Source organism: Ipomoea nil, unplaced genomic scaffold (assembly GCF_001879475.1).
Source record: "Ipomoea nil cultivar Tokyo-kokei standard unplaced genomic scaffold, Asagao_1.1 scaffold2647, whole genome shotgun sequence".
Lineage (NCBI taxonomy): Eukaryota > Viridiplantae > Streptophyta > Magnoliopsida > Solanales > Convolvulaceae > Ipomoea > Ipomoea nil.
The window spans coordinates 520,836-542,680 of NW_017619075.1; the positions used below are offsets into that span (position 1 = coordinate 520,836).

The following is a 21,845-nucleotide window of genomic DNA, read 5'->3' on the forward strand; positions in this document are numbered from 1 at the left end:
TTGAAATCTCCTGCCTTACGAAGACCTAATCCGCCAAGATCTCGAGGCTTGCATATTTCTGACCAGTTTATCGTATGGATTTTCTTAGTATTCTCCGCGTGGCCCCAAAGAAAGTTCCTGCACACTTTGTCAATTTGTTTACAGGTACTTACCGGGAGGGCCATGGACTGCATAGTATAGGTCGGGATCGTAGCTAAAGAGGATTGCACTAGTACTCTACGACCCGCCATACTAAGGGAACTGGCTTTCCATGTCGCTAGTTTCCTGCGCATTTTGTCCACAACAGAGGTGAAAGAATCTTTGGAAACTCGTCTTTGGAGGATAGGTATACCAAGGTACGAGCCAAGGTTTTCCGTTATCGGGATACCCAACCTATTCTCAATAATATTTTTAACACCTGCAGTAGTGTTAGGAGAGCAGAAAATCTGAGATTTAGCAAGATTTACCTTAAGGCCAGAGGCTTTGCTGAAACGCTCGAGGCAGTTAAGAATAGTTCTGGCTTGGCGGTCCGAGGCTTCGTCGAAAAGCATAAGATCGTCGACGAAGAAGAGATGGGAAATCCCAATACCCCCACGAGAGATATGCACTGGTTTCCAGGAGCCTACAGCGACAAGGGATTGGATTTCATAGGCCAATCTTTCCATCACGAGGTTGAAGAGATAGGGTGCAAGCGGATCGCCCTGTCGAAGCCCTCTCCCAGGCACAAAAGAGGGTAACCGGCCTCCGTTCCAAAGGATCGAGATATCACTTTCTTTAAGTGAGAACATAATAAGATTGATCAACTTTCTCGGGAAGCCGAAACCAGCAAGAGTGTTGTCAAGAAACCCCCAATCCACACTGTCATACGCTTTGTGCAAATCGATTTTTATAACCATGATTCCTTTGCGGCCCCGTTTTTTATGCATGGTGTGGACCATTTCTTGGGTAAGAATCACGTTATCTTGCGTTGAGCGCCCAGGTAGGAAACTATTCTGATGGGGGCCAATAAGATCACACATCAGTGGCCTCATTCTATTCACAATAGTCTTAGAGATTACCTTAAAAGCTACGTTGAGTAGCGTGATTGGTCTAAAGTCTGCAGCCGATTCCGGATTATCTTTCTTTGGAATTAGAGTCATGAACGCATGGAGAAGGGACTTAGGAACCATACTAGAGTTAAGGGCCTGATTCACCAAGTGAGTTAGAGTTGGCCCCACATCTTCCCAGAAATGCTGGTAGAAGGCTGCTTGGATTCCATCCGGTCCCGGACTACCGAATTTTTTCATTCCAAAGGCAGCTTTTTTGACCTCCTCCACGGAAGCTCTCCTAAGCAGGTTGTTAGCCCTGACTGCCGAGATTTTGTGGGGTTGCCCGACTGGTACCAGCTCCGTGTTTCCCTCTAGATCAACTCTGCAAAAGAGAGAAGAAAAATAGCCGATGATATGAGTAGATAGGATATTTGGGTCATCGGTCCACTCCCCTTGAGGTTTAAGAAATCTAATGCGATTCCTGTTTCTTCGGATCATGGCAGAATTATGATAGAACCTTGTGTTTCTGTCACCATCTCTAATCCAGTCCATTCGAGACTTTTGAAACCAAAGAGCTTCTTCTTGGTCAAGGACCATGTTGAGCTCGTCAGCGAGCTCTCTTTCGAGGGACTGGAGAACACAAGAGGTGGCATAATTATTCGCCAATTGAATTCCCCGAATTCTAGCTTCCAGACGTTTTTTCCTATTAAAGATGTTCCCAAAGACTTTTTTATTCCAATGCAAGCTCTCCTTAGTAACTGAAGAAATAAGGGCCTCGATATTATGGTCACCAAGGGCCGCTGCATCCTTCCAGATCCTTTTGTAATCTTCTCTTGTCAGCCACGCCGCCTCAAAACGGATTGGTCGGTTACTAGGGTCCGGCGGCCTACCAGCTTGTTCTACAAACATAATCGGGTTGTGGTCTGAGTGAAGTCTCGGAAGGACCATAATTTTTCCTTCCGGGAAGGAGTGCTGGGCATTAAGATTCCAAAGCACTCGATCCAACCTGCGCAGCTGAACGACTCTGTTACCTGCAAAACAACACCAAGTGTAATTTTGACCCGAATACCCCGGATCTATTAGGCCACAAAGACTAAAAGCATCAATAAATCTTTGTAGCGAAATATTATTAACAGAAGTACTTCCCCATTGTTCCCCGATAGACGCGATGTCATTAAAGTCTCCAATGACGATCCAGGGACTGTGAATGGAGCTTCCAAAAATTTTACAATCCTCCCAAAACCTGTGCTTAGCCATCAAATTAGGCCTAACGTAGGCAAAGGTAATGTACACATCCTCCGGCCTCCGGTTCACCCTAACATGGATGGACTGAGAGGTGTGCCGGATGATCTCAAGGTCGATTTGACCTTGTTTCCAAAACAAAAGCAAACCTCCTGCGAAGCCCAGGGGTTCGACAATGAAATGATTCACATAGCCTAAAGAGTGGGCTAGCTTAATCATATTACTCGCCTTAGAAGAACGAATTTCAAGAAGGCAAAGAGCATCGGCTTTAGACGTATTCAGAAGCTGTTTAACGTGCCTCCGAACTCGTCCATTCACAATGCCTCTACAATTCCAAGAGATGATCTTCATTAAGAAGGGATGGCGGAAGGGGAAGTTTGGGAACCGCCTTCCCTAGGCGTGAAACAAACAGCAGCTCCATCCACCTCAAGGAGGGGAGCGCCCGTAGCCAAGTCCATGGTGGCAGTTTGCATGCCACCAAATTGGAACGTCAAGGCAGATCCAACATGATCGTGCCATAAGTCGGGAGGCCGGGAACTAGCGAGACCACCACGGCTAGCCCCCAGGTTACCCCCTCTACCTCTAGCGGTACCAGTGGGTATTTGTCGGAGATCGTCGTGCCTACCGGCCACTGTAGGCGAAGGGGACGAAACCTGGGGAACCTGTCTGTGAGGTTGCCGCCGGGGATGGGTGGCAGAAGACCTACCTTTGGAACTTTCTCCAAGTTCCCTAACTGGCTGCTGATACTGAGGCGGAGCCGGTTGGACGTTGTTGATCCCATTCTCCTCCAAGTCAGCCAAAGAACTAAACTGGTTTCCTTTCGAGTGCTGCTGTGGTGGAGTCGGTCGCCCTGTTGGTTTATTCCCCCTGGAATGACGACCCTGCTTCTTGGTGTGTTTCTCTCTCGTTTTCCTAGTCACAAGCATCCACGAGCCATGCCGTGGGTCATCAGGAGACGGGTAAGGAGAAACCTTACCATTAACAGTTGTGTGTTGGTCCTCTTTCTCGTACTCCATGACTGGTGAGGAGTTGAGGTCCATGTCATTAGACACCGGTTGTTTACCTTTATTTCGCGGGCAAGCTTGTTCCCGATGTCCAACCACGCCACAACCATAACAAACCACATGAAGCCCTTCAAACTCGATGATTTGAAGTTGGTCTTGTACCCAAACCTGTGTAACCAATGGTTTATCGAGGTCCACCTCAACCGCAGCTCGTGCAAAACTTCCTCTTGCCACCATGGTTGTGGTACGGTCAATTTTCAAGGGCTTGCCAACTCCCTCAAGAATGCTTTTAATGATATCATCTCTGTAAAATTCAACCCACAAGTTAGGTAGCCGGACCCAAACAGCAATTTTTGAAAGCTTCGCGGTGGACGGGTTAAACTCCGGTTCCCATCTCTGAACCACCAGATACTGGTCAAAAATTTTCCACGGGCCATCAAGGAGTACGTGGAGATAGTCTGTGCTATTGCTAAAGCGAGCCACAAAGCAGTTATATCCAAGATCAATGAAGTCCATCCTCCCTTGGATACCCCACAGGATCGGGAGTCTGCGACTCAGCACGTTATAGTTTGCATTCTTCCCCAAGAACTTGATGATCAGGGCCATCTTCCATTGTTGGCACAACTCCATCCGAACGCTTTTCGGGATCCAGACTCTAGGTCTACCATCATCCTCATATTGTTTATCTGGTGGAGGGTCGTCCGTCAGAACTGGATCTGCGAAGGCCCAATCCGTAGAATCTACACGCGGCGGTTCCCCACCATTAAAGGTGCTGAAGGAGGCTGTTGCATCTGCAAACGTTCTCTTCGCTGTTCTAGATTTTTTCTGCGATCCTTGAACCGGATCGTCGTCAAGCATCGGTTGCACCGTGTCGTCATCAAGCATCGGCTCCTCCAGGGGAGGATCCGATTCTTCCGCCGGCGGTTGCATGGCAGCCACCCACCGCACGCCGCCAGTAACGGCTAGGGTGAGCGGGAAAATTACCTTAAATAACTGTCAAGAAAGAGGGAAGAAAATCGCTTAGTAGAGAGAAAATATTCCCATCCCCTTTAGATCACAAGCATATTAGCCCTTATAATATACAGATTGTGAATTAATATACGTGATGTTTCACAACCCTTCATCACTAGCTAAGTCACTGTATGTGGAGTAATTTATTTTGTCCATCCACTTGCCCTTGTCCGCCTTTGTATTCATTATTTATTAGTACCCAAAAACTAATACTAAGCTTCTAGCTAGTCTACTCTCACCACAACAATTTTAATTTTTACCTAATCAAACACGTACTATACCTCTCACCCCTCTCATATGATAGGTTACGTTACAACTCTAAATTGTAAATATAATTACAATAGTTTAAAACAATCTCTTTAAATGCACATGTTCAACCTACTATACGATGCATTGATCCAACAGTTTAAAATAGTTACTCAGCGGATTATTGATACAATTTCGAAAAATTGGATGGTTAACTCTTGGGTGCACACGAAGAGGCGTTGTATAGAAAAAGAAATGCAACTTATGTTTTTAAAAGTACATATATTTTTATCACGTGATATGTATTGGTTGGATGTAAGAGAAAGTATTTTTTTTCTAAAAAAGAGAATGGGTTCCCCGGCTCATAAAACTAATAATTAGTCGATATGTTATTAGATAATAATAGATGTAGTAGATCAAACTCTTTGGATAAAAAGATACATACTACCCTATCATTTTATATATGTTTGATTTTCGAAAAACAGTAGATAACTAATTTAGTAAACATCTACAAAATATGAACTTAATAAGAGTCAATAAAGTTAGGTCCTAACATGAACTAAAAAATATTGGTGTAATTGTTTGGTAAAATTAATGGTTCATATTATTTTGATTTTAGTTTTTTTTTTCTACTTTACCCTCTATTATATAATTTTCTTCCCTTAAATATCCCTACATTCCGTTAATATAAACTTTAGTAACAGAATATTCCGTTAAATATTTTATTATTCTTAACTTACTCATTGATTTCTATAATAAAGTTTTTAGGTTCGAACCCCATCTCAATCAAAGTTTGCATAATTGTTGACCATATAATACACGAATATATCGTGTATTAAAAAATACAATATAAAATTTAACATGAACTTTAGTCAAATAAATAGCTTGGCTAAATACATAGTATTCAAAGTTGCGCATAAAAAAAGTACAAATAAGGAACATTGAAAATCATTTTCTTGCAATTTTTTTTTAAATTAGGTTAATTTTTTTTTTTTTAACTATATCATTATAACAATATCTATTGTAACCATATATTTCGAATTATTTATCTTCAATTCATCCTCTATTGACAACAATTGTTATTGACAAACTTCCAAAACAATTTGTCTCAACAACAAATGGAAATAAAAAAGAAAAAATCAACGATTTCATTGTTGTGGATAGAAAATAGGAAAAAGTATCCAATTGGCCCCCTAAGTCATTCGGATAGTGCAATTAGATCCGCTAAGTAAAAATGGCTCCATTTAGATCTCCTAAACTTATAAAATAGTTCAATTGAGTCAAAGTTAACCTGTATAGCAGGTTAATTCATCCCACGTTTGATACATGTCGCTTTTAAAATATTTTATTATTATTATTTTTATTATTTAAAAAACTTTTTATTTATTATTAAAAATAAAAAAACTAAAAAGAATTTCAGCCACCTTCGGACAGCCGGTGGCTGCCTCCTTCACGAACAGTCGTGGCTGTCCGGCGAGGACAACCACAGTTGTCAAACATGAGGTCCCGATCTAGACCTCAAACGGCCGGGAACGTGGGCAATGACCATGGTCGCCGCCCTCGTTCTAAACGACCATGGCCGTCCGGGCCGTCCCCAGATAGCCATGGCCGTTGAAAAAAAATTCAACTTTTTTAGACGTCCATGGCTGTCAAGGGACGGCCCCGGACATCCATGGTCATTTGGAACGAGGGCGGAGGCCATGGCTACCGCCCTCGTTCCGTCCGTTTGTCAAACATGAGGTCCAGATCTAGACCTCATGTTGACAACCGTGGTTGTCCTCGCCGGGCAGGCGATGACTGAAATTTATTTATTTATTTATATTTTTTATTTTTAATAATTTAGTAATAATTTTTTTTTAAAAGAATAAAAATAAAAAAATTTAAAACGACACATGTCAATCTTGGGATGAATTAACCTGCTATTCAAGTTAATTTAGACTCAATTGAACTAGTTTATAGGTTTAGGGGATCTGAATGGAGATTTTTTTACTTAGGGGACCTAATTGGACTATCCGAATGACTTAGGGGACCAATTTGACATTGTTTTCCTAAAAATAAGTACTCCACTCTATTAATCTTATTAAATTAAATAAATTAGTAGATATAATTTATTTAATTTAGAATTATATGTTTACAATGTCTTTATTCAAAAAATTAAAAAAGAAATATAATTTTATTAGTTATATTATTTTTATTTGCTACAATTCTAAGATTCTTTACCTTCAAATTTATTAATTAATTATATTAACTAGATTATCCATTGTCTTCTTTTTACACTATATCTTGTAATTAAATATCAAAGATATAATACAAAATAATGTTATATATTTATTTACCAAGTATTTTATTAATACCATAGAAAAATAAAAAACAATTTGAAGCCAATCATATTAACTACTTGGGGAGAATTTGTTGCTAAAGAGGGTATTCAAATAACTCAATGAATTGTAGTGGAAAACTTCCCCGTAATATCTCTGGACTACACCACATTTGTTCACTTTAACGGGACGTTTGGTTGGAGGGAGGGAATTAATGAATTGCAATTCCATGGGAGATAACCTACTATCAGGTGAAATTACATACATTTGGGACTACCTCGCATTTTCTTTTTATTTTTTTCATTTTTTATTAAAAATTATTTTAAATGCTAACTCACCATCCACATAAGCAGACAACCTGATAAATGGGTGATAATCTATTATCAGAAATTGCATACATTTGGAGTGTTCAATGATTTAATTGTATTTTTTTTCGTTCAATAGCCTAATTGCTCTTTTCGGTTATGTTCAAGGACTAATTTGAACATTATTCCCATTTATAAATATGTTGGATATGTGTTAATGAACCTATACTAGTACGTAGTAGGATATACATGCTAGCTAGCTAACCTGGGACAACGAGTCTATGATAATACCTGCAAGTTGGTGAGAATATAAATACCATATCATGCAACTCTGCTAGCTGCACCATTTATAACTCCAAATAGAAATATACCCTGATTTCCCAATTGGGGTTTAAAAAAAAAAATTACTTCAATTTCCCACTTCATCTGACTATATTATGAACCCAATAAACTCATCCAAGACAAATAAAAAAGTAAATTAAGTCAACTTAATTTTAAGACTCAACACTAAATTATACACTTCTGTTCACAAGGAACCCAATTCAAATTCAAATCCCCCATGTTTGTGGCAAGAATCTAACCCCCATGCACCCTGTTATTGAAATCAAGTTTAAGTGAAACTTTTCATCTACTAGAATAACATCTAATAGTTTGGAAGCAGATAATAGCTTTGAATTCCATTGTCTTCCCACAGGTTTCCACACCGAAAATCAATTTCACTGTTTCTAAATCCTAATAGTCAAAACAGTTTTGCTCTTCACTCCAGTAATTGATGAAGTTTGGGCAGTTGTTGCAAGATTATATATATTGTCAAAGATTCTGCTTATAATTATTGTAATGGATTACTTATTATTTTAGTGTTTAATGAATATTATGGGAAGAGATGATTTGTATTTAGCATATTTTTTGTCTTGATTTATGTATACTGCGCTGCTATGCTGAATAATAATAATTTGTGATATTTTTTCTTTTTGGTTTTGCCATTTTCTTGCTCATTTTTTTTTAATAGAAAATGAAAACATACAAAGACAATTTTCTGTTGTGCAGTCAAATACCCGAAATAAAAATATTTTTTGAAAATGACTCATTTTTCAGAAGTTATTTTTCTACTTTCCAAACAGACTCTTAATGTTTACCTAACCAAACACGTTCTACACCTCTCACCTGCCCCTCTCATTATTTTTATTTTGTGATGATATAAGGTATGGTAACGTTACCGCTCTAAATTGTAATTCACGTTAGTTCAACCTACGTTGCATTAATCCAACAGTTTAAAATAGTTACTAAGCGGACTATATATTGATACAATTATGAAAAATTGGATGGTTAACTCTTGGGTGCACGCGAAGAGATGTTGTATAGAAAAAGAAATGCAACTTATATTTTTAAAAGTACATATATTATATTTTTATCACGTGATCTGTATTGATTGCAGTGGCGGACCCAGGAATTTTTTTCAGCGGGGGCAAAATATTAAAGGAAAATTGATAATTAGAAGAAAAAAAATGAAACACTTAAAAAGTATAACCATAAATAATGTTGGATATAGGAAAATTATAAAACACATCAAAACATTATAAAAATATTCATAACAAAATATGAATATAATCAATTTGATAAAATAATTTGAATAAAAGATCCATTATAAATTACACGTCTCATCTCATTATTAATATCAATGAAGATTATATTATTGTGTTGAAGCAATATGCACTATTAATAATATTGAAAATGTGAAATAATGTGAAAAGATAGTGTTAATGGTGAAAATGTGAAATAAAATGTCAAAAAAATTGAAAACAGACCACACACTCAGCCACAGATTCAAACCCTAGCCTACCTTTAAGCCAACCATGCGCTCTGCCAACTAAGCTAAGTTACATTCTGTTATCATTTCTCTATTTTTTAATACTTATACTAAAACTTCTAGTATATATACACATATACATACAAGGGTTATATAAGAGGTGGGGGTGGGGTGAGTGGGGGCAGCTGACTCCACTGCCCCCACTGTGGGTCCGCCTCTGATTGATTGGATGTAAGAGAAAGTAACTAATAATCTCAGCCGATATGTTATTAGACAATAATACATGTAGTCGATCAAACTCTTTGGATAAAAAGAAAAACACTCTCCTATCATTTTATATATGTTTAATTAATATGCATATGTTACCCCCTAACCGTAGACAACTAATTTAGTAAACATCTTTTTATAAACCGCTAATACTACCAGCTAGTCTAAACAACGTACACAATCAACTATCAACTATTAACTAGTTAATTGCCAAACATTCTAGACCTGTGTGTACACAAAAGTGTTAGTTTAGAGCAATGAATACATAATATGTAATGGTGGGAGTACAGTTTAACAGGATTATTGCATTGGTTTGATTTGTTTGGATGGCAAAATGGAAAAGAATTGAATTCATCATATCAGGTGATGAAAGATTCAAAAATGGAATGGAGAAGGAAGCCTTTCTTTGGAAAACTGTACTTATGATTTGATTTGGAATATATTGATTGGTACTACTTCGTTAGAGCGTATTTAAATAATTAAATAAATGTTGCATTTATTAAATATGTGTTGATGAACCTATACTAGTACAAGGATATTCATGCTAGCTAACCTACGACTATGACTCTATGAGTCTATGACTATACCTGCAAGTTGGTGAGAATATAAATACCATATCATGAACTCGGCTAGCTAGCTGCACCATTTATAACCCCAAATATAAATATGCCCTAATTTCCCAATTGGTTTTTTAAAATAAATAAACTTCAGTCCCCGACTTCGACTAACTATATTATGAACCCAATGAACTTATCCAATACAAATAAAAGATAAATCGAGTCAATTTAATTTTGAAACTCAACGCCAAACTGTACACTTCTGTGCACAAACAACCCTGATAGGGATATACCCCTGGGATCCGAGCTATATAACCGGTAACCACCTGTACACCCGACCTCGGCCAAGACGGGCATGCCACGCCATCCCGCACGATGACCCGACCGACCGACTGAAGGCGCTTGCCCCGACCGTGTCCCTTCCTTGTGTTGGATCGCTGCTAAACCGACCGGCCCGCTCTTGCCGGTCGGACCCGATCCGGCTAATGGTCCATGAACCCAGAAAGGGTCAGACTGTGATCGCCGTGTGGCGGCGAGACATTCAACCCCACCTGTGACCGGTGCATGCCCGCCACGTGCCCACCATGCCGAGAACTCGGAGATGCCTTCTCTCACCCTCTATATAAAGCGCATTAAATACAACTTGAGAGGGGCTTTTGGCATGAGGCAAGACCGGAGCTTCCCGACCCTTCGTTAGGAACCCGAGCCTCGGCCTTTACCCGTATACGTATTGTACCCCGTATATACTATATCAAACCCAATTCAAACTCAAATCTCCTACTTTCAAAAAACTCAAATCCCTATTATTCGTGGCAAAAATCTAACCCCATGCACCATACTATTGAAAGTAAGTTTAAGTGAAACTTTTCATCTACTAAACTAATGCATTGAGGGCTAATTTATAAATTGTTGTTGGCTATGGTTAGCCCATCATATTCATCTAAGTGTAATCAAGAGTATTTAATTTAAATCAATCTATAACTTCTTTTTCTTTTTCTTTTTGTTTTTTTTTTTGAAAAAAAAAAACTAATTTCTGAAATATTATGGATCAATTATTGTCATATTTTTATGAATTGAATAATGAAATATTCTATAAGCTTTTTTAAATTATTCTCAATTCTATATCTTGTAAACTTAATTTTATACTATTATTACAAATGGAAGTCGCCTCAATATAACATATAATAGAAAGAATTAATACCCAAAATGGTCATCGACTATTTTTTTTTTTTTTTAATTTCGTCCTAAACGACTTTGATGACTTAATGTAGTTCCAGACTTTTGTATTTTTGCTCAATTTAGCATCCGTTTGTTATCCCGTCAAATTTGTGTTAAATAAAGGGATAATTAAGTCATCTCAATATTGGTCTTTCTTTACTCTCAGCCCTGCGAAGTATGAAATCACTTTTTCTTTTACGAATTACTCCCAAACCTACGAATCAAATTTTATATTCATAGGTCTGGGAGTAATTCGTAAAAGAAAGAGAGATTTCGCATTTCGCAGGTCTAGGAGTAAAGAGATGCCAATATTAAAATTACTGAATTGTCACTCTATTTACACTACTGTAAATTATGGAATTTCCGACCACCTGAAAATGATCTTAAATTAAGTTGATACCAAAAAGTCCAAAAAGTGGTCGGAAATAGCAACAAAGGTTTTTCCGGATACTAAAAGTGGTCGGAACAAGGCTTTTGACTTGATTTAAGATCACTTTCAGGTGGTCAGAAATTTCATAATTTCCAGTAGTGTTAACACCAAATGGATGGAATAACAAATGAATGGCTAAATTGAGAAAAAATACAAAAGTCTGGGAGTACATTAAGTCACCAAATACGTTTAGGTCGAAATTGTAAAAAACGATTATAGTCTAGGATCATTTTGGATATTAATTCTAATAGAAACTAATTTATAGGTAAAATGTTCTAATTGCATATTTTAAAGAGTTTGAAAGGTAATATAGAAATGTTTGTATATGATTTTTTTTGAGGGGATGTTTGTATATGATTGATTTTCTCTAAATAATTAATTGGAACTTATTTGGTCATTTTTCCTTCTTATTTTGTGTATTATATGCACTTTTTTCGGAATATCACTGACCCTGTTACAATATAGTATTTGTTCATATATACTTTCTCAACTTATTGAATCACAAAGAGTCGCACAAAAAGTCGTAGGCACTTTATTCTCTCCTTTTTCTTTTCCATTTTATCAATCTAGTTTACTATTCACTAATCAAATCAACAATTCTTTCTCTATTTATTTTCTTTAATTTTTGTTTAACACATTTTAAATTTGACTTATTATTATTTTAATATATACTTTTTCTGACACATTTTACATTGTCATGTTTGCTATTTATTTGCCAAGTCATTTTTTTTTTTTGGTACGAGTCAATTATTTTTCTTTGATTATATTCTTTAGTATTTTATTATAAATTTTAAATTTACTCTTTGGGTATTTAATAGAACTTTTAATATAACTTCTAAATATATAAATTTTATATACTAATTTAATAGGAAACTTTTTGAAATATATACTAATAAACTTAATGTTATGAATATCTAAATTGTAAATAACTTAAATTAAATCTTGTTAACAGAACTAGACACAAAAAGAATAAAGGAAATAGTACTTTTGGCATAAGTTTTAAATATATATATATATATATATATATATATATATATATATATATATATATATAATTTATATACTAATACTAAATTAAATACAAAAAAAAAAATGAATAGTAAATAATCAATTTAACCTTCAATAGTTGAACCAACTACATATAATGTAACAAATGAATATTACAATAATTTTTGAGTTGACACTGAAATATGACTTTATTTTTTAAGTACTATTGACTCTATTACACTGTAGTATTCGTTCTATACTTTTTTTTATATGTTGCAGTCCAAAGAATCAATACTCCACCAGAATTAGACGTGCCATCTAGCACAAAGTACTTGACAATTGTGAGTTTATGTTAAAATTAATGTCATAAAATATAATGACTTGACCTTTCAAATTTATTTTATATCTAAAAATTATTTTTTTTTTTAAAAAAAACATAACATAAAAGTTTGAAAGTAATAAAAAGGCAAAAAAATGAAGTATAGATTGCAATCAAAGTAATAATTCAATCCTAATGTACTTCAATTCGGTTCCCCACACACCAAAGACTAAAATTAAACATTAATTTGAACCACTTTTTTTAGGGTTGACAGTGAAAACTTTTAAGTAAAAATATTAAGGTCTCCAGCCGGCCGGCCGGCGACGATGGTTCACGGTTGATTAATCTGATCTTCATCATGCTCGTTATCCTGCTCAATTTCCGAAGCGGGTTCGTCTTCTTCGTCGAAGCAGTCGATGGCGTAGGCGGCGTGGGCGTCCCCGAAGGCCTTGATGTGGTCTTTGAGGGACCTCTTGTGCTTGAAGTCGGAGCCGCAGGTGCAGTACCAGAGCTTGCCGCAGTTCTTCTCGTGGGTTCGCCAGTCGCCCCTCACCGCGAAAGCTTTGCCGCATTTCCGGCACATGAACGGCTTGATCCCGTGCTTCCGCTTGTAATGCGTCTGAAGGGTTCGGAAATCCTTCAGCGGCTTCGCCCTGGGGTGGTCGATGTTGTTCCGGCACCCCGCCGCGCAGCAGTAGCACGGCAGCCGGAGCATCGCCGTCGGCTGCGTTCCCCGAAGAGACTCCGGCCCTTTCCTGTACTGCGATCCGTGACCCCACATATGCATCTAATTCACGTAAATTAAATTACACTTCAAAGTACCACCCAACATATACATACATACTCAACATTTTAATTTCTTCATCAAAACAATGTGCAGGCAGTATTAATTGCATATATAAACTCGACCTTTGATATTGACTTGATAACCACATATTTACAGTTTATATACCCCAGCCAAATTAATCAGGATGTTGACTTGATAACCATGTAGTTACAATTTATATATATAAATAAAAAATGGACAACCCCAACCAAGTTGGTCAGGACGTTGACTTGATAACCACAAAGTTACAGTTTAATTAACTTCCACTAGAGTGAGCTCTTAACATTTTTTATTTGAGCTAATCAGCTATGGGCAATTTATGTTAGTTTATCTTCTTATAGTCCTTTGCCGGTTAGGACTACAAGATAGGACTTACCTAATACACATCCAAATTAAACTACCTTGTAATGATCTTTTGTTGGTTAGGGTTATAAGAATTGAAGCAATAAATCAAAGTAATTACTAAGGATTTTACTTTTTTTTTTTATTTAAAAAAAAAAAAAAAAGGATTTTGTGTGAACTCATTGCATTCTCATACAGTCCAGGGAGTATAATGAATCTGCAATGTCACACAACAAACCCATCATCATGTGAAGAAACAGAATCACTATTTGTATTTATTGAGTGGATTTGCTTTTGGAATGGGGAATAAGGCTTGTCTTTGATATATATATATATGCTAAAGTCAAAAATCTTTCATTTCCTTAAGATTTCCTTAATATTTGATGATCCTGTAGAGAGCTGCACAAAATGATTACCATCAAATATATAATTATACCTGATCTGAGTATGCATCTACAAATTAAAGAGATAAAATATATTTTTTAACTAAAAATCTTGAACTGAAGATACGAGGATCAAGAAAGAAAGAAAGAGAGAAATAGGGGGTCTACATGGGGAATTTCTCTTAAGGTTGAGTTCTGAGACTGAGAATACCTTTCCCTTTTGTTTTGATGAGGGGCCATGTTTGTGTATAGAGACCCCAGGAAACGGAAAAAGAAACTGGGCAAATGTTTTGTGCAGTTTGACACAGATACCGATGTTACAAAAATTACAAAATTCAAGGACAAAAAGCATAATGGATGTGTTGTTAAATCAAACAAAAGACTGTCCGATGACCATGTTTTCAGTTTGGACCAGGTAGGCTGCTAGCTAGGATCGATGATGGATAGATTTATTCCATCAGAATTTCAGATCCCCAAAACCCCATGCAGAAAAAGGGCAGATGATATACGAATATATGATGATGATGAGAAAGAAATATACATATATATATATATATATATTAGTATATTACTCCCTCCCTAGTCCATAGTATCCAAAGATGAAAGTGTGAAATTTGTTCTTTAAGAAAGAAAGAAGGAAAAAGCAAATTAAACCCTAACAATAAGGACCCATGTTGTACTGTCGTTCATTCATTCATACCCATATCAATCAAGCTTGGGAATCAAAAGCAAAAGGTTGAAATTATAAGTGAGCAAACAAGCACAAGGGATGGGGTTTCTCTTTTTTTCTGCAAAATCATAAAGGGGAAAGAAGAGAGAGAGAGAGAAAAAGAAAAGGGAAGCTTTTGGCCTTCTGGATAAATTAAATCATTGTACGTTCTCCTTCCATCTTATTAATTGTTTGGTTCATCAAATTAAATCAAGCTTTGATGTAATAACATACATACCTGCATGTTATTGTATCTATTGAAAGTCTTGAAGCAAAGAGGGCAAGAGAACTGTGTAGGGCCAATCAAAATCTGGGCAGGGGTGGGGATCCAATACTGACCCTTGTGGAGAGTGCTCGTAGAGGGAGAAGATGAAGAAGAAGAAGAAGAAGATGATGAACACCAGTACTGATGATGATTAGTACCCACCACACTCACTTCTTGATCTTCCACCTTGTTGTTAATATTATTATTATTATTATCCTCAGAGTTTGAATAAGAAGAAAGCCTTGAGATGAGATCAGCATCGCCTGGGAGCCCCAAGTGCAAAGCCACACTAACATCACTTTCTTCTCCCTCCTCATCTCCCTCGCCATAATTGGACACAAAGCCGCTGTCCTCTTGATTCTTGGCACTGACGTCATCAACTTCCATGGCGGAGAAAGATGATGATGAATCTTGCTGGGCAGGCCTTGTTGGGCTTAAACTGAGGAGAGGGAGAGCTTGTTTGAGAGGTGGAGAAGGTGGGGGGAATTGGAAGTTGTAGTTGTAGGAGTGAAAAGATGATGGAGGAGAGGAGGAGGAGGAAGAAGAAGGAGGGTGATGGTGAAAAGGGTTGAAATTATTGAAGCAACCATGGAAATAATTGTAATTGGTGTAGGGATCACTCATGATGATGATGTGAGGGTAGTAGTAGGAGAAACAGTAAAGTGGATGGGAAGCTAAATAGGTACATACATAAAGGAGGAGAGGGACAAGATATAAAATAATACTCCGTAAATAATTAAAGATATAGTAAAAACTTAAAGAAGCTGTAAACTCCTGGTGGCCTGGGTAGATCTCTTGTGCGTATGGACATTTGATTCTGTCTGTTGAACAAATAAGTTATTGGGATTTACAATTTACATCTTCTTATATATACTTTGTCAGGCCAGGGCGTGAGAGACCCTTAGGATTAAGAATTCAACCTTTTGAGAGAAGAAGCGACAGGACAGAGATGATCCATGATAATTCAAGTCCGTAATCTAGTTGACAATTGAACGATTTGATATAGTTTTTTTTTTAAAAGTTAAAATTTGCTTAAAAATATAAAAAGAAACAAACATTGCAGACAAATCTTGAGAATTCTTATTGGTAGTTATCTTGAAGTTTTGATGAAAGAGGCATCTCAATGAGTTACAAGTTCTCTAAAGTGTTTATATATACACTAATATCCATAGTAGGATCAATCGAACACATGCATCTTAGCTTTTTATTGTCAACGAAGAGAGTTATTATTAATCTTATTTGGATTAGTCAATCAATTAAAATATGTAATGTGACAAGTTTAAATTTTATTTCATATATATAACATACATGAGTGTGATATATTGTCATCGATACCACATACTTATGTATGTTGCGTTGAGTAGATTCATTAAACTTGTCTTGATGTTGTCTACCTACTTTGAATCATTTTTGTTTTTATAGATAATTTATGATCGGTTAAAATTTTGTAATTTTGAATTATATAATTAGAGATTATTTTAATCCATTATTTTTCATAAAACAACATGATATTTTATATGATTAATCAATAAATTAAAAATTTATAAAGTCAATGCACTAGCAAATTAAAGACACAAGCTAAGCTAGCTAAGTCCATACATCATAGATGAAGAATCTATATAAAGGGAGAATTAGAGAGATGGAGTTGAGTAAAAAAATCTTCCAAGAAAAAGGGTATGTTGAAATGTAACAAAGTAAAAACCCTAGTGAATTAAAAAGGAGAGACAAGATGTTACTTGTGAAATGTGACTAAACAGGATAGAAAAGAAATGCCAAAACAAAGCATTGGATTGAGAGAGAGGGAGAGAGATTGTAAGCATGGAAAGAAAAGAGAAAAGAATGGGTGAGGTGATAATCTTGGGACTTGAAAGAAGAAATCTTTTCAAGTTTCAACAGTGATAGAAAAAATAAAAAGTAAATTCACACTCAGACCCACTGATTTCTTTTTTCACCACAGTAAAAGAAACTGCCAATTAAGACAATGTCAAGAAATTAGGGTTGGCTGCTGTCTCCTGTTTCTTCTTGAGATTGAGAGAGATACATACATATATATCGGTATATTGTATGTATATATGTGCCGTGTAGACATATATATATATGTACGAAATAAAAAAACACAGATAGCAAGATTGTGTTGGAGAAGAAAAGCAGCAGCGGGAAATGGGAATTGATGAAGTGATGGAATTTTTGTGAGAATAAATGGGGTGTCAAGTTTTGGGAAACATGGCGTTTCAATACTCTCCGGCAATCTCTTTGGTGGAAGAGCCTTTGGTCGATCGGTCTGAGTTACAACGTAACCAAAGTGAGAATTGAAATTGTGAGCAAATTTCTTTCCCGGAGGTTAGTGAACAAGGTAAATTATTGAAGATTGAAATGAGTAAAGGATGTCATTTCTTTAAAATAATAAGGACAAAGATGAAAAAAAAAAAATTAAGAAACTATTAACTTATTTTGAAAGGCTACTTAAAAGTAGTGTTTCAAAATAAGATCTTATTTTAAGCTACAAGTTTATTTTGGAAACATTATCAAACAAAACTTATAGCTTATTAGTAGCTTAAAATAAGCTATAAGCTCCTAAATAAGCTCTGTCAAACAAAGCTTAATGTATCGTTTCAAAAATAAATTCCTAACTTTTTTTTTTTATCTTTATCCTTATTATTTTAAATAAATGACATCCTTTACCCCTTTCAATTAAAACCCTTCACCACCCAGCAACTTTTTAAAGTTCTAACTCCAATCGTCCGTTCAAGTAGTTATAATATCTCCATCAACGAAAATTTAAGTGAGATCTATATTGAGATGAATGAAGGAGATTCGCAACAATATTGCTACTTCATTATGGGATGCTATCATGATTATGCTAATAGTTTCATTTCAAACTGTTAAATTTTAATATGTAAACAAACTTATTATTTAAATTTTATGAAGATGTCTTTTTTAGTCTTTTTACATTTATCATCTTATCAAAAAGTTAATTTTACCAAACACTTTTAAGCATAATCAACCAGATTAACATCTCTTCAATTTTCAGCTTCTAGCTTATAGCTTTTCAGCTTTTAGCTACCTTTTCAGCTAGGTTTGCCAAACATAACTATATATGTCTATATATTAACACTTGTAACTATTAGTAAAACAAAATTTATTAATTGTACTTATTTTGAATTAATTAACCAGTTGAGTTAAGCTCCAAAGAACAATCGTTTCGGAAAATAAAATTGTAAAATGAATACATAAGTATTATGTGCAGTCCATTGGTTCAAAATAGTGTCATTTCTTTTAATGAAAAGAAACGCACGACACCTGTTTCGTCTAACTAATTCTGTGGCAGTATAAATTCCACCGAAGAATATTTTACGGTAAGTGTAACAAGGCAAGTAGTATTGCTTAAGAGTTTGAGTACAAAGTATTGACTGTCCCCCAACTTGTTACAGGGTCTACGTACTATTTATATTGTAGTGTACAACGTCTCTCTGCTCAGAGTAAAGGACTCAATAGTTATGACGGAGCCTACATTAAAGGCATGGTCCTTTCCTAATTGCTTCTTCTTAATAGGGTGAAGTAAATATTGTGGCCAAGCACCTTGTGCTTAGATAACATGTAGTGGCCTCCGTTTCATTAGGTTGATAAAGTATATTTGAACAGATACTATGATGTAATAAAGTCAATTACATTTTATATATATACACTCTAATATCATTACAGTACAACTAAAATATCATTTTGATTCCATTAGAGTTTTATTTGACAATATACACTCAATACGTAAGACATGTTATTCAGTTTCATTTTATAATATACACTGTATAGTAGTTTCATTACAGCACAATTAAAGTATCATTTTAATTCAATTACAATTTCATTTGATAATATACACTCAATATATGAGACATGTTATTCAATTTCATTTTACATACACTGTAGTTTCGTTATAACACAGCTAAAGTATCATTATAATTCAAATACAGTTTCATTTGATAATATAGATCAGACTTAATATGTGAGACATGTTTTATTCTAGACGTATTATAATTTTATTTTACTCTAAGCCATCATAAATACGAGATTAATTAAGCATAAGTGTCGTTGTTTCTTTTTTACTTAAAGAAATATAATAACGTTATTTTGGTATAATAGTCCACCGTATAACAAATAACAATTGATTGATGCTATAAGTGATGGATAGAGACGAGGAGGAGGCCCTCATCATCGATCCACCAACGAAATCCGGTTGTAGTCTGTCGACGTGGACCTAGAAGGCACTAAGCTTGGAGAGCATTCATATGGTCATCCTCATTTGTAGTCCTCGTCCTAAACTCAATCAACCTAAAAATCTAAAAATATATATATGAATTTAATTCATTTATAAGAAAAAATAATTACCAGATAATAAAAGTGTCAATTACTATAAATAGAATATGATAATTACATTTTTGTAAATAATGAAAATAAATAAATTGAATTACATTATACTTCACATGTTTGAGTGATCATTTCAGGTGGCAGATGAGATGTCATAAATTCAAGAATCATTGTAGAAGGTTGCTTCTTCTTACATAGATACTGTACTCGTTGGAGTTGTCACCAGCATTTTAGTATATATATGCGTTATTTTGCTATTCACCATTTCTCTCCTACCCCTTTTGGATCACCATACATTTTCCCTTTTTTTTTTTTTTTTCACAACTAACTGAAAAATCTAAAAGGGAATATAATTAATCACCATACACTATTGAGGTTACTCTTAGGGGGCGTTTGGTTCACGGAATCTTGGATTACTCCAGATAATAAGATTATCGTACCTCCAGGAAAGTAATGTGAGATTTTGGGAATGTAAGATTATCTTTTAGGACCTCGTTGTCAGAACCCTTTGATTGAATAGTATATGTAAATTAACCATGCATAACTAACAAGAATTCATCAGGAAATTAATCTGCTTCTGCTTCATCAATTCAAGCGTGCATATATGCCATAAAAAAAAAAAAAACATGCATGGCTTGGGCCATAAAGTAGCATTAGTTACAACTCATGAAGAATTTTGACAAGCTAAGTGTGCAACAATTTTATGGTTCTAAATAGAGTGGCCATGTTGTTTAACATGATCAACTGAGACAGTTCAAACAACATTAAATAATTAGTTATCTTTTCCACAACTACCCGCCATAACAAATGATGGAGCATGATTTTTATACCAGAAGGTCACGAGTTTGATCGTCTTCCTGCTGTGTGGATGTTGATCTTATTATGATTAGTTGACAGTTTGATATAATATTAGTAATTAGATATTCGGGATGCATTTTTTACATAAAACAAGCAATATTTTTTTACTGCATGCCATGCCTGCCTGCCGAATTTACTATGCCATTTTCCAAACATGCATCTTGGTACCGATGACTGAGCAGCATATATGACTTAGTACACCACTTTCTGGTCGCTTGTATGTACTTGTATTGACTGCTTTTGGTACCCACATTATCCTCCCACACTCACCCTTTATCATGTGTGATTATAGAATAAAGAGATGAATTGAAAGCCCCATAATGTATGTGGGGTTCACTTGCACGTACCATTAGTTTTCTGGCTTTAGTTACTCTTTGTGGTCTGAACTTGATCCACTCATAACAAACTACACAGCCAAAATTTTATTCAAACACTTTCATGGTTAAAAGATCGATGAAGTCTAAATGGTCAATTTCAGCATCCTGTCATTGAAACTAACGTTTGACATAGTAATAAGTTTCTTAACTTGTTCTGATACCAATTCAATTGTTATCAGATCAAACGCTTATTACTACATAAAAGATTATAACTTGTAGCAAAGACAGCAACTTTATTTTCTTATACTTGGTGTAACAACCAGCGCTGCATTTTGATGGTATGATGTTGGATCCAGCTCTCTAAGCCTTCGCCCAACAACGTAACATCAGACTAGGTAGTCCGTTCACTACAAGAAAAATGCACATAGACAACGGTTAATAACCGTTGTCGTAGGGGTATAATTTCTGTTGTTGAAGCCGGTGTTGTTGTAAGTCCCGCGCATAGACAACGGTTTTTTAACCGTTGTCTTTTCTAGAAACGACAACGGTTTTTTAACCGTTGTCTATTAAGTGTTGTTGAAACCGGTGTTGTTAAAAGTCACGCACATAGACAACGGTTATTAACCGTTGTCTTTTCTACCAACGACAACGGTTTTTTAACCGTTGTCTATTAAGTGTTGTTGAAACCGGTGTTGTTAAAAGTCACGCACATAGACAACGGTTATTAACCGTTGTCTTTTCTACCAACGACAACGGTTTTTTAACCGTTGTCTATTAAGTGTTGTTGAAACCGGTGTTGTTAAAAGTCACGCACATAGACAACGGTTATTAACCGTTGTCTTTTCTACCAACGACAACGGTTTTTTAACCGTTGTCTATTAAGTGTTGTTGAAACCGGTGTTGTTAAAAGTCACGCACATAGACAACGGTTATTAACCGTTGTCTTTTCTACCAACGACAACGGTTTTTTAACCGTTGTCTATTAAGTGTTGTTGAAACCGGTGTTGTTAAAAGTCACGCACATAGACAACGGTTATTAACTGTTGTCTTTTCTACCAACGACAACGG

At 35.7% G+C, this 21,845-nt stretch overlaps 1 protein-coding gene across 1 annotated transcript; it reads right to left on the reverse strand.

The window, feature by feature from the left end:
- Window positions 1-12,861: 12,861 nt before the first annotated feature.
- On the reverse strand, window positions 12,862-15,921 carry LOC109154348 (zinc finger protein WIP2-like). Its single transcript, XM_019302161.1, has 2 exons — window positions 15,217-15,921; window positions 12,862-13,505 (listed from the first exon to the last, which is right to left on the reverse strand). Exons 1-2 carry the CDS (start codon window positions 15,865-15,867, stop codon window positions 13,050-13,052), a joined length of 1,107 nt encoding a protein of 368 aa, XP_019157706.1. The 5' UTR covers window positions 15,868-15,921; the 3' UTR covers window positions 12,862-13,049.
- Window positions 15,922-21,845: the final 5,924 nt, after the last annotated feature.